The sequence below is a fragment of the Cryptotermes secundus genome, unplaced genomic scaffold (assembly GCF_002891405.2).
Source record: "Cryptotermes secundus unplaced genomic scaffold, Csec_1.0 scaffold145, whole genome shotgun sequence".
In the NCBI taxonomy this organism is placed as follows: domain Eukaryota; kingdom Metazoa; phylum Arthropoda; class Insecta; order Blattodea; family Kalotermitidae; genus Cryptotermes; species Cryptotermes secundus.
The window spans coordinates 63294-79617 of NW_019727392.1; the positions used below are offsets into that span (position 1 = coordinate 63294).

A 16324-nucleotide genomic window follows, 5' to 3' on the forward strand; every position below is an offset into this window, starting at 1 on the left:
AATGAAGGAAGACCTTAAGTGAAGGAAATGTACATAGGGGTTTCATTGTATGAAGCAGGACTACACTTTTGCAAAGAACTGCAATTAATATAACTAACTACACACAGATTGTTACCTTGCCACAGCTAACAGAACATGATGTCCAGTCCCCAACTCTCCAGGATGCACAAGTAGGTCGCCTGCAGAATTCTTCTGTTGTGACATACACAGCTTTAGTGCAGTACGCTTTGTCAATGGGGGTAGCCCGAGACAAATCCATACACGTGACTGCCCTCCGCCTGATTCCATCCCCACATGTAACAGAACACTGACACCAGAACAACCATTGAATGCTCTTGCAATTCCTATGCTGAGTAACAATTGGGAGTGCCTTCAGTGAGGAAATGTGAATGCATGCCAGCCCCAGTGACAAGCAATCAGGCATGGTGACCACAATCCTGCTGAGCATATACAGTTTTCTAGTTGATTGCAATCACTTTTCCCCATGAAATAAACTCCTAAGCTCTGAATATGGTACTAAGTGGGTAGCACTCCTCCTCTGTATCTGTAAGGTACCAGGTTCAATTCTTGGTGCAGAGATCGTTTTCACTAAGATTTTTCATCTTTTTTCTCAGTCCCTCCAGGCAAACATCAGGACAGTACCTCAAATTAGGCCATGGCTGCTTCCTTCCACATCTCTTTCAATTCCTTTATTGATCTACCATTTGATGCCAAACAGGATGAGCTACTAACAATATCATAAAATTAAACTACAAACAAACATATACATTTATATTCCCTGCTGAAATCCTGGCTATATTAACCAAAGTATATTTAAAATTTTCAAAACATTTTGAAATCTAAATGACTGTACAGACACAAATTAATGCACTGGAGAAACCACCTGAAACACAACTTTTGTCCATTTCTAATGCTACAGTATATAACAAGTCAAATGATCAGGTTACGTTGTGCTGAAACAAGCTGCTAGGATCACCAGGCATTGCAAGTGGCCCAGCACTAGGAAATAGGTGATCATAATATACTAGCTTGGCATTATCCTGGAGACACTGAGAAAAATCTGTGATTTCTCAGGCTTGCCAGAATTCAAACTTGGTTCCTCCTGAATAAGATGCAAGAGTTGCAAACAGGAGAGAGAAACAACCATCCAGCAAGCATATGGAAGCATGAACTTTTATTTGCTTGCTGGTCCCTGTTAAGGTTGAAAATTTGCTGTCTGCGTGGCACAAGGGAAGCAGATATTGAGGTTGCAAGTTAGAGATTCTAACTACGAATGAGGGAGTCCATCATGCACACTGATAACCTAATAATCCTGGAAAGTAGCTACCAGGATGTAATTGGCTTGGAGAATAAAATAAGTAACAATGCACTAAAAAGGCAAGTTCTAGGAAGGATTTGTGATGCCCACTTTCCATCCCATGCATCAGTCCATACTGTGACTTTTTAACACAGAATAACAGTTATGATCTACTTCCACAAAAAGTTTCAACTCTGTTTGTTATCACCAACAAACAGAAATATATATATTATGCAACTGCCATTGTGTTATTTTGCTTTCTACAGAACATTCCCTTACCAGAATTGCTCATTATTTAAGATCAATTACCACAAGATTTTGGTACCCTACATCACATCACTACTGTCAGTCCCAACTCAGAAGTTTGTTGCATGTCATGTTGGTATTACTGACGACAAATGAAACTGTACAAAAGTGGAGCCTCCTATAATGGTATAATGTCCATACCACATTTTTTTTAATCTGTCATGTGGTTCAAATGTTAACAGATGACACTTACTTACTTACTTACTTACTCATGGAGCTGAGCCCTTCTGGGAGATTTGCCAATTCTGAAGCTACTCAAGAAAATTCCAGCATTTTATGGAACCCAAAGGTTCATTACTGTGTTCATAAAAGCCCTCCACTGGTCTCTATCCTGAGCCAGATCTATCCAATCCATACCATCCCATCCTATCTCTCTCAGATCCATTCTAATATTGTCCACCCACCTAAGCCTTGGTCTTGCCTGTGGCCTCTTTCCTTCTGGCTTTCCCTCCAATATCCTACAGCTGATGTGTCCCATTTAATTTAGTAGATGACACACAAAACAAAACAAAAAAACTCCGTGGTTTCAGTCCACAAGGAAACTATACCGACTGAGTGACCACCACTTGTCGGTGAAGTTAGTGCCAACTTTTGCGGATAGAGGGTGTCACATGGTCAGTGCAATGAATCCTCACAGCTGTTAATTTCTGTTTTCTAGACCGGAGCTGCTGTTTCCTTGAAATAGCACCTCAATTATCCTCATGAGGCAGAGTGGACCCCGTTCCAGACCCACTACTTCTCAGAAAATCTGGTGGCGCCGGGAATCAAACCCAGACCTCTGGATCTGTAGCAAGGAACTCTGACCTCTAGACAACACAGGCATCATAATAACATAAGTTCATCTTTCATAATCAAGTACACTATAGAAGTTTCAGGTTTCTTCTTGTACTTACAGGTCCCCATTCCGAGGCCTTCCACACACCATGTATGTGAGTTGGTCCAAATGCCCCTGGCTCATAAAGCACATTGTTAGTTATGTCCTCATCTCCATGTGGAATGGAGTTATCTGCTGCACCAGGAAATGGCACAGAAGTTGGGAGGATGTTATTGCGATGAAGATGTGGTGAATGAAGACCTAAGTTGCCATCCTCATCCACGGAAAGGGACACAGACGTTGTTGAAGTTGAAGGAAACATTGATGACTGAAAACAAGTTAAGATTGTTATGTATTATTAGAAGAGTCCATGAAATACTAAGGGATTTACAAGAGACTGTAAGGACTGCAGCAGAAACAGTTTACTGGATCTCTTTCACTCATATCAGCATTTCTCATCAGACTTTTAGGCCTACTTCTGACTGGGAAACAAGTTTCAAAGTGTCGTTTTGGATCTTCGTTTCAGACAGCAAGAAAAGGCATACATGATTAGTACAAAATTGTATGTCTTTACATTACCATACAAAATACAAATGTTCAACTCTTGATGATTCAGAAAATCAAAAAGTGAGTTTTTTAATGCTATTTTCCACCATTATTGCAGGTTACCTCCATAGAAATTAGTATATTTTCTAAAGATATGTCAGTATACTATAATAACAATGTTATTCACATCTTCTTACATCTCCACATCCACTGAGTTAATGATGTTGAAGCCAAGACATCCCCACAGTATGTATGTGAGAATGCCATGCTCAAGAAATCAACTTTCATAAAAAAAAAGAGTTCAATTAATGCCTGATGAATTAAGGGCTATATCAAAATAAATACAAATACATTTCATCAAATCTAGAAAGAAAGTATGGAGCACAAATAACAACATGGAAATCCACACTGGCTGGGTGCACAGGATCACTGTAAAGATGTCAGTGCAAACATACAACCTTTCACTCTGTTTCCTCACAGATAGTGCATAACTCTCACCAGTATCTCATGTTGACAAGTCGGTTTAATGCATTTCTGACTAGAAGTAGGTTTCTTCTCCACAGTGGAACACAAAGATTCAGGCATTTCTTTGCCATCCAGTGAACGACATGTCACAATCCTTACAGACTCACCAACACCACATGTGACAGAACACTGTGAAGAAACAAATCATAGTTGGGATGAAAGAAGATTTGCGGCAGCAGAAAATGAACCTGTGAAAGCAGGTGCACTGGAGCATACACAGAGTGTTCTGTGACTTACTAGCCTAACTTCAGGAGTGTGTTCTACATAACATTTAAAAAAATGTCTAAAAAGCTACAGGTTGATTCAACACCATTATCAAGTTAAGTACTAACCTTGTGTAGCACAGAATAAAAAATGTATTAAACTCATCTTTATTATCACCAATTAAAAAGCCTAAACACATTAAGTTTCAAGGTTATTACAACAGATTACAGTGGAAGGATTACATTATTGTACCAATCTGAAAAAAGAGTGACAAAACTGACCGTAGTAATTATTGGGAAATATCACTGTTATCAACTTCACATAAAAATAGTTATCACATATCCTTTTCTCAAGGTTAAGTCCATACTTAGAAGAAATTATTGGGGATCATCACTGTGGGTTTTGATGTAACAGATTAACTACTGATCAGATCTTTTGCGCTCATCAGATACTGGAAAAAAAAAATGGGCATACAATGAGGCAGTATATCACCTATTCAAAGACTTCAAGAAAGCCTATGATTCAATTAGGAGGGAGGTACTGTACAACATTCTCATAGAATTTGGGGTACCCATGACACTAGATAGGTTATTGACTTGCCTTTAAATGAACCTACTGTGAAGTTCACATATATAAACATTTGTCTGATATGTTACCTCTTCAAAACTGTCTAAAACAAAGAGATGATTTATCACCATTGTGTTTCAACTTTGCTTTAGAATATGCCATTAGGAAGGTTCAGGAAAACCAGGTGGCACTGAAATTAAACAGGACACATCAGCTGTTGGTCTATGCTGATGATGTGAATCTACCAGGGGATAATGCAGATACCATAAAGAGAAACACACAAACTTTAATGGATGCAAGTAACTAAAGTTCAAAAAGGAGTATATTATTCTGGTATTACCTTATTTAACTCTCTACCCCAGTTGAAGAGTATCTTGATAGGAATACTAAATTTTAGTTGCATGCATTAGTTTCTTATATATATTTTAATTTTAATTTATTTTATGTTAAGACAATCTTATGTAAATATCAGTGTAATCTGCTTAATGGATCGATGAATGCTAATAAATACAGTATAATACAATACAAAGAGGTTGGTCTAGAAGTAAACACAAAGAAAACTAAGCATATGTTGCTCTCTCATAACCAGAATACAGGGCAAAATCATGACATAAAGATAGGAAACAGATGTTTGGAAAATGTGGCACAGTTCAGATATTTTGGAATGGCAGTAACAAATCAAAACCTGATTCAGGAGGAAATTAAGGGGAGACTGAACTCGGGTAATGCTTGCTACCATTCAGCCCAGAACCTTTTATATTCTTGTCTGCTGTCTAAAAACATAAAAATTAGAATATACAAAACTACAATTTTGCCTGTGGTTCTGTATGGGTGTGAAACCTGGTCTCTGACATTAAGGGAGGAACACAGACTGGGGGTGTTTGAGAACAGGGTGTTGAGGATAATATTTGGACTTAAGAGAGATAAAGTGACAGGGGGCTGGAGAAAACTGCATAATGGCGACCTTCAGAACTTGTACGTTTCTCCAAGTGTAATTAGAACGATCAAGTCAAGGAGGCTGAGATGGGCTGGGCATGTAGCACGAATGGAGAAGATGAATGCATATAGGACATTGGTAGGAACGGTAGAAGGAAAGAAACCACTGTGAACACCTAGACATGGTGGGAGAATAATATTAAACTGGAATGTATTGGGGTTGTATGGGGTGATATGAACTGGGTCGATCTGGCTCAGGACAGGGACCAGTGGAGGGCTCTTGTGAACATGGTAATAAACCTTCTGGATCCATAAAATGTTTGGAAATTCTTGAGTAGCTGAGCAATTGGTGGCTTCTCAAGAAGGGCTCAGCTCCATGAAGTCAGTTATGTTATAAGTGCCCACCATTAAACTGAATGCAATCTACCAATTGTTGTGCTATTTAATGTTGCCACTGTATGCATTCCAATTCGTTTATGGTACAAATGAAGATTTCATCTATGGTTTCTACTAGCTGAAGCCCTACTTTTGATTTAACACCATGATCCACTCTCTACTTCAAACAACCCCACACAAAGAATTCTAATGGGTTTAAGACAAGAGACCGTGCAGTTTTAGTCACTGGTACACCCCTTCCTATCTGTCCTTCATGGTGTAAAATTCTCCATGCCTGTGTCAGTACTACACCAGCCATTCTGGAAATTCTGTGTATATCTGTATTTGGGCTTTGCTGCACTGTTGCCAGGACACCTTCACACGGCTGCTGTTCACATTCTGCATGCATTCACTTGTTGGAAGGAACTTGTCTCCCTCAAAGTACTGTGCTGGTTCTCAAATGTTTCGCGATATGGAATTCTGTGAAGTGGATGTTATCGGTGGTATTCCACTACAGCTGCCCTACCACTTCCATTGCAGAAATCATGTACAAAGTGCATGTCAGCATATTCATTTGTAAGCATTTTAAATAAATACTTCATGAGTTACTTTTTACATTGTGAACAGCCCCAATCCAAACAGACTGCAAAGTAGGATAATGATTTACATTCTCTTCTAAAGTGAAAACTTGTGTGCAAGGAACACTGATATCCATGCTCATAACTAGTTGCTGGGAATAATCACAGACCAATTAAACTCATTTAGCAGAAGGAGAGAAACATCTGAAATAGAAGACTAGGAATTACTGCTCAAGTCACGTCCACTTTGAAGTCTTACCTGTTGCCAAGGGCCTTGGTGCCAAGAGGCACATGGTTCCCTTGTACAGATTTCTGTGTTGGGAGGGACAGGCTGCGAGTCACAGTATCCTGGTGCCACTATACGGTTGCCCATCTGACACCAGAGCGAGTTCTTGCGTTCCCCAATACCACATGTAACGGAGCACTATGAAAGCCAGCAAGGAAAGACCATCAAGCAAAAAACAAAAACAGAAGACCCATAGCAGAACTATTTAGCAATTGCAGAGACACCACGACAATTGCTCTACATAGACAGGAATGATGATTAACTTGTTGCACTCCAATGTCAAAATATATTCAGTATATTGACACAAACACCAGACTGCAAACAGTTAATGTGTACTAATTCAGCACTGATTCAGTTTTCTATACTCTTTGTACACTGCCTGTAATTAAAAGGACTTACGCCAAGTAGACTATGTACATATATACACATTCTCTAACACAAATTTTGCTATGATGCATTTACATTTATATATGCCTATTTTGAGGATATCCACCGAGTGATACTACATTTCAGTGAAACTGATGTGAATTTGAATGCTCTTTGAATTTTTCAGGTATGAAACAAATAAAAAAAGTGGAACAATAATTTTCTTGCAGGCACGGTGGTACAAAAGAATCACAAAAGTATCTTTAATGAGAAAGTCTATAAAATTGTTATCAATATGGAAGCATACAATAAGAACAGAAAAGTGAACTGAATTAAGATGTCAAGCTGCAGGCGGAATTCAACCATACTTATTCAGGTCTCAAATGCATGAAGCATGTCAAAGTATGCAAGATTCTTATTAATCTGGAATGGTGAGTGTACTGAATTAGAGTGTGTTGTGAACAGACTTTTATTACCTTTATTGAAATTTGATAAAAACATATGCCCTAGCATCCAGCAGGTGGCGAAAATCTCACAAATCAGAAGGAGTGTGTGTCTGTCACAGCAGGGATGTATATACACATATGTTTCAGGGTATTTAATTCCTTCAGACATTCAGTTACTGAACGGTACAATTTTATTAGCGCATCCAATAACAATAAGATCCAAACCACAGCAGGCTGCATTCATACCAATATAGGCAAACTGGCATTTCTCAAACGTCTGTATAGGGGAAGCAACACACTCCAGACAAAAATTTAATAAAATACAGAAGAAAATAAGACTAGGAAAATTATACGGTAAGCTCAGAAAAGTCACATTACTAACAGTAGACAGTTGAAAGCAGATGGTGTGGGAAAGCCAACAACATGGCGAAACCGCGTATGTGGGATGTTCCCACAACACTATATAAAGTTTTCAACACAGCAGAGGCCAACGCAAAGAGAAATATACGAAAGACAACAAAATAAGCAAAGGATCTGGAATAGTGCAGCCAGAATAGAGACTTGCTAGGGGCTGGACTGCCAAGGAGTCGAAGTTCAAGTCCCAGTAGAGACAAGATTTTTCTCTTCTCCATATCATCCAGACCAGTTCTAGGGCCCACCCAGCCTCCTATCCAATGGGTACTAGGGCTTTTACCCAGGTGTTAAGTGGTTGGGGTGTAAAGCTGACCACTCACCTCATATTATTGCCTGGGTCGAGAATATTTTGACCTATACATCCACTCCCCTTTACGCCTTCATGACGTAGTGCTTATTTAGTTAAGCATGGGGATGCCTTCACTTTTTTCACAGAAGAAGCAAGGCTTATGGCCTGTCATTAGAATGGTAAATTTTGTGACTTATGCCAGTAATATGAATGATTTCTGATACAATGTATGTGTGAGGGTTGTAAAGAATATAGTATATTCAATTATTTTTTATTTTAATTATTTGTCCTTCCTCTCATCTCTGTTACTGTGTACAATCAAAAATGGGGTTTTTCTCTCTTTTTTTGGGGGGGGGGGAAGAAGAAAAGGCAGAATTTAATTTGTATCATGTGGTAAGCCCCCTTACAGATACAGATGTGCATAACATCTGGGCACCAGCATGAAGAAATGCACAATCCTGCATGCTCACAGATATAAACAAAAAGGCACAGTGTGCTTCCCATCATGCTGTTGCATCCCCACCTTCTGTGGCCTGAAACATCTCTGAGGGTATGTTATAGCTTGAATGGGTGATTTACAGAAAGAGATGAGCTCTCTAGTATGGTGATATTAGTTCTCACTGTATGCTGAAAAAAGAATGTGCTAATTTCATGATCATCAAGTAATTATCTAGCGTCATTATCTGATAATGACATACCCTCAAAGACATTTTCAGCAGAATACACTAACGCTGGACTTTATTTTACGAACAATGAATAAGAACTAAAGATTCTTATACTTATCACAAGTAATATGATAAATATTATATACACAACAGGATGCAATCTATACCATTTCAGTACTCTTATGTAACAGGCACTAACAAAATATTTGTGGCTCGATTCCGTGAAATTTCACTTCTGAGAGCAAAGAATGCAAAAGTTTTATCATACCACTTTGAAGCTTTCAAATTTTTAAGTACTGCTAAAAAGTGTACCATAATCTGAGCAGTACAGGAGAGTCAGGAAGTCAGTTTGCTTTTCAGTGAGGTCTCAAATTTGTCCTTACAGAACACAATTTCTGCAATGCCTTCTACATTAATATAACTGAATGTCTGATTTTCATGATGAAGCCATCACAAGTCCTGACTTAAGTGAACGTACATCCTTCAAAATGTCCACAAAATAACACCGAAAGCATTCAGAAAGTGTCAGAGTAAAGAGAAATAAGAATCTATATGTATCTATGCTTGGAGTAATATACAAATGAAGAAGAAAGAAAACACTGAGAAACCAAACACAATTGGAAACATACTGGTGACAACTCTCCAAGAACCCATTTAGGGCAATCTTGGGTACCACAAGGTCGCTCCAGAATGGGTGGCTCACTCTGCTTACAGTCTGACTCATCTTTTGGCCACCCTCGCTCATCGACACAGTGGGCTGATCGTGTCTGGGTTCCGCCACCACACGTTTTGGAGCACTGAAAACATTCACAAGAAGTTCTTCCATCACAAGCAGCTTAACATTAAACCCTACTGCAACTTGTGTCCGTGTCTACAAATTCGTGTTTCTGAGCATGCATATGCACTTGCTTCGATTAATTCTTCATATGCCCTCTAAGATAATGTACGTGTGTTTACCTGAATACTTCCACATAACATCTGTGACTGAACTGACTTATCCATCTAGTAGCAGAAAAGCGTTTGTTGTTAAGTTTGCGCATAGTGGTTCATTATTCAGGGTATTTAAATTGGCTAGACTGAAGATGTCAGGACAAAATGAATTTACATGTCATGAAATAGAGCTAAAATGGGAATTATTTTGCCTGTAACAACCAAGGAATTTCAATGAAGACTCTGCAAAAAGGTTCAAATTGTTTATTCCAAAAATCTGTATCAGTGCAGGAGAATGATGAACATAAGTTACCTGTGTGCTGCACTAGGAAAATAATCTACTAGAGTTGTAAGCACTGCAAAAGAGTTATGCATCGCGTCTACAGTGATGTCACACAACAATAGGAGAGCTGCGGGAAGTGGTGTTGCCAAGTGGTCAGTGTGATAGCTAAGTAATGCAACAAGAGAAGAGATGTTGTAACAAGTGTTCTCTGTGGATCAGCTCCAAGGTTACATCACTTGACTGACTGAGTTGATTTCAGTTAGTGCAGTGGAGGTAGTTAGTGGGGTCGAGTCGAGTTGAGTTGAGAGTTAGGCAGTTGGAAACCAGGTGGTTCAGGAGCTGCGGTGAAATAGGTGACAACAAGCGAGGACAGGAGGCCGTGAACATGGAAGTTGAGAACTCTACGGCACTGGAAGCCATCACCAGATGAGCGATAAAGGCACAGCAGACTGAGAAGACTTAGTATGTGCTGTAGTGAACTGTAAAATGTGTGCATTAGCGATATCACTATATTTACTTGTAGTTACAATTTGTAAGTGTTCAGTAAATCCAATTACCAGTCCAAACCCCTCTATAGTCTATAGTGCTGTGAATATCAGAAAAAAGGTAAACTTCATATATTATCCACAATATTGAAACCAACTTTGAATAATAGGTAATAATGCCCTTACCTGTGACCAGATTCCAAATTCCCAGTGAGTAGAGTTGCAAGGACCTTCACAGTCCACAACCTCTGCTGGTTTTTGTAAATGGGCACATGAGCTATTATGGACTGTATTGTCACCAATGTCTGGGTCATGGAACTGCTGCACACACTGCAAACCCAGAGTCTGCTTTCCACGGCCGCAATGCGTCGAGCACTCTGTGACTGGCCATGTCCTCCACCTGGACTCAAATCCAGTAAATTTTGGTTATGTAGTGCACTTTCCAAATACAATGAACTCTTATATTAAACATCTACTGAGCCGTGCTGAAGCAACAGCTCCCTTCTGTGACGTCATGGCTTCCAGCCATATCTTCTACAATACCCCTTATCATTGTCCTAGAGCTTACTCCCTCCTCCTCTCCTATACCACATGGTTTTTCCCCTCCCTTCCTACCCGTGTGTCTCGGAAGGAAGTTTGTTTTGGGAGCAGAGGTGTAGTCTGATAGTGGATCCATTTGGGCCAGGATGTTCATGGACCAGTGGGAGGAATTTCTAAATTTCAGTTTGGCGGCGTTTTCTTCTAAATCTAGTTTCGGTGCAGTCAGGAGCTGGCCGCAGACATCAGGGTTACTTGTGGTCACCAGCCACCAGGGGAAAGGTATGGCGGCGATACGCGGAGTTGTTTAGTTAGTATATACATTTTCTTTGGGGCCACCTGTGGCTGACTAAGAAGCAGTAGTGAAGTCGTGTTGTGGCGTAATGACTTCCGTACATAATGTAGGTGGGCCAGTGGAACTGGGCATGTCGGCTGAGTTTGATGCCGCGAAGTGCTGATAAGTATATGGCTGAAATCAGCCATGTGTGTTGGGTTGTCAGCGACATTGTATGCCCGCAGTGCTCTATTTTTTGTATATTCTTGTAGTGCATTATATTGCATTATGTTCTCATTAAATTCTGTTATTGTTATATGGTCAATCATTATAACTTCTGATAGGCCCTCCGCTGCGAGCTTGGATTCCCTGCGACAACATTAGGGAGTATTGTGAACATGACACGAGAGCCTGTGACGATGAACTGCTCCCAACTCATGATGGTTGTAGGTGGTAGGGTGAAGACAGGAGTAGCAGCGGTTCACTATGACTAATGAAATATATAAAATGCATATTTTTCAGTGATACCACAGCATGGTAGTTCCATGTAGATCCACAGAAACATTATCTTTCCCACTTTCAGATATAACTGTGATTTTAATCTTTACTTTTGTATGGTAAATATTTTGACATGACACCTGCAAGCAGGAATAGTTGAACAAGAGCAGAAGTACATTGCTAGCCAAAGGCTTACCAAACACACATTCCTGCTGCAACAAATAGACATGGAATAATTCATTACTGGGCAACGGTTTGATAAGTAGTTTTGTGGAAACAGAGTAACACAAGCTGTTTGAAGTGGTGATCTATATTTGGGTCGCCTGGAAATGAATTCAGTTCAGGATAATTCAATCATTCGGCATTCATAAAATACCCATCATTCAAGACAGTTGCAGTAGAAAAAGTGACTGATTCATAAATCAGAACGAAGTTGGTCACAGCGGAAGAGAAGACACTTGTAGTGCAGCAAGGAATGAAGCAAGTCTGAGACAGTCATCGATTGTGAGCTGTTATAATTTATGGTAATTGTAATAGAAGTGCCATTAAATCCAAAATTTCAATCCAGAACCAATTTTTACTTGTCACAGAACAAGAGACACGTAACAATATGAAATATACAGTGACCAACTTTGCATTTCTTAAAATCTGTAGCGATCTCTCTCCTGTTGGCTGAGCATATATGAACCCACAAGTGCAATCCTGCAGCTGTCCAGTACTCAGTGTGTTTAGCTTCAAGGTTGGTCATATGACTGGCTCATGGCTTTGGTCTTCCTTTAGAACTGGTATGCATGCTTAAGTGTTAAATGGCAGCATTGTAGCTGCAGGACTTGTGAGCTAGTGACCCAAATACACCATCAGTGCAGAGCACTACTGCAGAATACATCAAGACTTTCATGCCACAATCACGGGAAAGCACCCCAGCATGCTCATTACAGGAATCACTGTATTGAATGACAACACATGTCCCCAAGTCCTCTGCACCGTCCCGGATACACTGCACTCCACATGCTGGAAGGTGTTGCAACACCCCCATACTGACAAGGCCTGTCCTGTGTCTGGCCTCATCTAGAAAGTGCTGAAGGACAAAGATCCAGTTTCAAAAGAAACATAAAGGCAAAGGGGGAGTGGATCCATCAGCTAGTGCAATGTTGGGACACCTGTGAAAATGCCCATGGGAGCTATTTCTAATTGCCTTTACTCCTCTGAACAGAGCAATCCACAGATGGGTTTCATAAGAATATGTCTTATATTAAGTACCACAGACTTACTTTAGAATGCAGTGAGTATTGCAGGATTCTGTGTATTTGGGCAGCTGCTGAAGTCCTGCACAAAGTTCATCTGGTACAACCTGTGAATTATCCATCCTCACACATAATGGTAATGACCAACGTTCACCTGCAATTAATAACTACATGAGCCCGAGTGGATGGCAGTACCATTATTGATGTTAAGTTTAGCAATTTATTAAGAGAAATGTTTTAAATTTCAATAAAAGGCTTTTTAAGCATACTTTCTAGCAACATGTAGACCAAAATTATACCGTTTTATGTAAGTACAATTTAAATGACAATAGTGCATAATGCATAATAGGAGCGTCATAACTTGTACTCTTCTCCAAGTATAATTAGAATGATCAAGTGAAGGAGGATAAGGTGGGCAGGACACGTAGCATGAATGGGTGAGACGAGGAATGCATATAGAATATTGGTGGGAAAGCCAGAAGGAAAGAGACCACAGGGAAGACCAAGGCGTAGGTGGGTTGACAATATTAGAACGGATCTTAGAGAGATAGGATGGGATGGTATGGATTGAATAGATCAGGCTCAGGAAAGGGACCAGTGGAGGGCTCTTGTGAACATGGTAATGAACCTTCGGGTTCCATAAAATGCTGGGAATAGTGAAAATTATCTTAAATACTTAAAAATGAAGTAATATTGAGTTACCACTGTGCCTCAACACATCATAAAAGCACAGAGAGCACACAGAATACAGTTGCACATACTGTACACTTAGCCACTAGATGAACGTCAATGGTCAGCTTCAAGTGCTTTAACCTGGAGAGAGTAACTCTGCTCTACACAGGAGGATGTAGGGTCTGGTGGACTCCAGAACTGGTGTGCGTGTGGTGGAAATTGTAAACATTCCCTAGATATTTGCTTAGCCTAGCAGATGTTTACAGACATTTCAGAGAACCACTTACTGGATATGGTGTCACATCCCAGACAACAGTAATATTCATATAAATGTTCCAGCTCTGTGTGTGCATCACACACCCTACATCCAGCTCATAGCCAGTGACTTAACTTAATGAATTCTACCATTTCACATGCAACTCATAGAGTCATTGATATAAAATAATGAGTCCTATAAAGAACAATGTGTGGTGTCCATGTATGCGACAAGATGAGGAAAAAGACATAAGAAGATGCTGGATGACCTTGGGGACAGAAGAGGATATTTTTATTTGAAGGAGAAAGCTCTAGATTGCATTAAGTGGAGGAACTGCTTTTGAAGAGACTGTGGACCTGTCGTATGACAGATTACTGATGAAAATGAAATCAATGATACCATTATTAGCAAATGTTAGCATCTGCAGTCATTAAATATTTTGTCAAATTCAATCCAAAAAGAACATTCTTTCTGCTTTAAATCACACTTCTTCAAATGGACCTCTGAGAAGATCCAGTGTATGAAAATAGAAATTGCAACTGAACTTCAGTGCCCTCTCTGCACATATGTTTCACTTGCCACTTGCTTGTCAGCATTTGTATGGAATGATACTGAGTGCCAGAAAAAGAAATCTGACTCATATTAAAGCAGTGCAGCATGACTTTCTCAATAGTGTTATGACTGAAGTTTCCAAAGTCAAGAATTGAAAGGGACTTTATTCTGAGATATTTCAGAGACTTGATTGGTCAACTGTCCTTTCACAGCGTTGATTACTTCATGGTACAGACAATGATAAGAAGTTTTTAAACTGTTCCTGATCACTGAGATTTGCTGTTTCATCCCCAGATATGTCAAATTTCCTTTACCTCCCTGTGAGCAGCTCAACCTTTCTGACCAAACTCATTCAAAACTGTTGCATTTGTCTGTTGAAAAATTTGTAAGTCTTACACTTTTTTGATACAGTAACTGATGTCATTACTTTCGGTTTGTATAGTTACAACTTTTTAATTTTTGCTTGCAGCAGTACTCCTGATAATACTTTCAAAGAAAAATTGAACTCAAAATCTTGAAGAATATCATGATATTTTCAAGCAGAAGTATGTATTTCACCTTCCCATTCTCGCTTCCTACAGTTGCATGTGTGCTCTACAACCACAAAGCAACTAAACTGTTCCAAAGTTTGCCTGATATAGGAGCCTAAGATAGCTTTGAATATCAGCAAAGTCCTCCATTCCTCCATCCCATCCTATTGCCTCTGTCCTAATTGCACCTGTGCTAACAACCAGCCAGTGTCACTTGCAAAATACGGGCTAATTAGCTTAGATGTAGATGGTAGATGATGTATTATCTGACTGCAAGATATGCTCAATGTTGTACATTTCAAAATACATCATTACAGTTTCAGTAAAAACACATTCATAAATTAATATGCAAAATATCTGACAATGATAACTTGTATGTATTAGCAATGAATATTTTTACATGAACATGCCAGGTGTTTTAGTGACACATTGGAAGAATAGGATAGTATACAGTCTTCATTTCATGACCTTGTAAAGATCACAATTTCTTGGCTACTGAGGCAGGTTTTTCAGGGAAACTCAAACATTCTGCTTAAGGGTTACACCATAACTTCAAGATGTGTGCCACCCTTGTATGGATATTCTGTATTTGTGTCTGTACATATATTCAATGTCAATGTGGCTGAACAAATAAAGTGTGGGATTGTCGTCAATACTCCAATGGACAAACCACACGAAACTGTACAATTGTATATATTGAACCCTTTAAAGTCAATATACAGAACACAGGAATACACGTATAATGTTCAAGCGTTGGCTGGCCTGTCTAGGCGGTGATGCCGTGCTGAGCGTGCCGGTAGGATCGACTGGCTCGGTCGGTTGCTGCGTAGCGGAAGATGCGTTCGCTGAAGGCTTGCGGCAGCTATGTCAGCTGGTAGCAGAAGTGGAGTTGATGCCTGTAACTGCGTTGCCGTTTCGAGTTGAACTGCTTGCACCTTGGGTTCCCGGTCTTAAATACTACCGGCCGGGAGGCGGAGCTAAAGTTGCAGTCATCACGGCGCGCATCCATTGGGCCGTGCACGGAAAGGCAGAGTCACGGCGAAGTTTATAAATATATGTAGTTGGTATATAAGTCGCAGTAGTTGGAAATTGTATAAATTCCGTGTCTCTTTGGTCACAGCTGCCAGTTTGGCACTTTCTGAAAGGGGTGACGGTTGTCTGCCAGACGCTGTGGGGATGCTCCCACAAAAGAATAAGTCACATATGGCTTCAACCAGCACTGTATAACACTGTGTGAAACATCGCTTTTATAAAGGTGGTAACTCATGGGTAATTTTGACTGATGTTCAGAGGGGAGAAGTAAATGGGGACTGGAGGGTATTTAGTCTTTTCTGTGGTACTGGGTTTTCTCTTCCCTAGTAACTAATTCAGTGATATAACTGTGGACATGGCTGAAACTGATAAGAAGATAACACTAAAAATATATTAGAGAATAACACTGAATCCATC

At 39.8% G+C, this 16324-nt stretch overlaps 1 protein-coding gene across 1 annotated transcript in view; it reads right to left on the reverse strand.

The window, feature by feature from the left end:
* The window catches only part of LOC111864627 (A disintegrin and metalloproteinase with thrombospondin motifs 9), a 363750-nt gene that overhangs the window by 24908 nt on the left and 322518 nt on the right, over window positions 1-16324 (reverse strand). The window contains exons 18-24 of the mRNA XM_023852002.2: window positions 12893-13019; window positions 10499-10712; window positions 9244-9411; window positions 6408-6572; window positions 3462-3617; window positions 2497-2745; window positions 116-307 (exon numbers count right to left, since the gene is read on the reverse strand). Of these exons, the coding sequence (XP_023707770.2) occupies window positions 116-307; window positions 2497-2745; window positions 3462-3617; window positions 6408-6572; window positions 9244-9411; window positions 10499-10712; window positions 12893-13019 (1271 nt within the window). The remainder of the gene's footprint in view (window positions 1-115; window positions 308-2496; window positions 2746-3461; window positions 3618-6407; window positions 6573-9243; window positions 9412-10498; window positions 10713-12892; window positions 13020-16324) is intronic.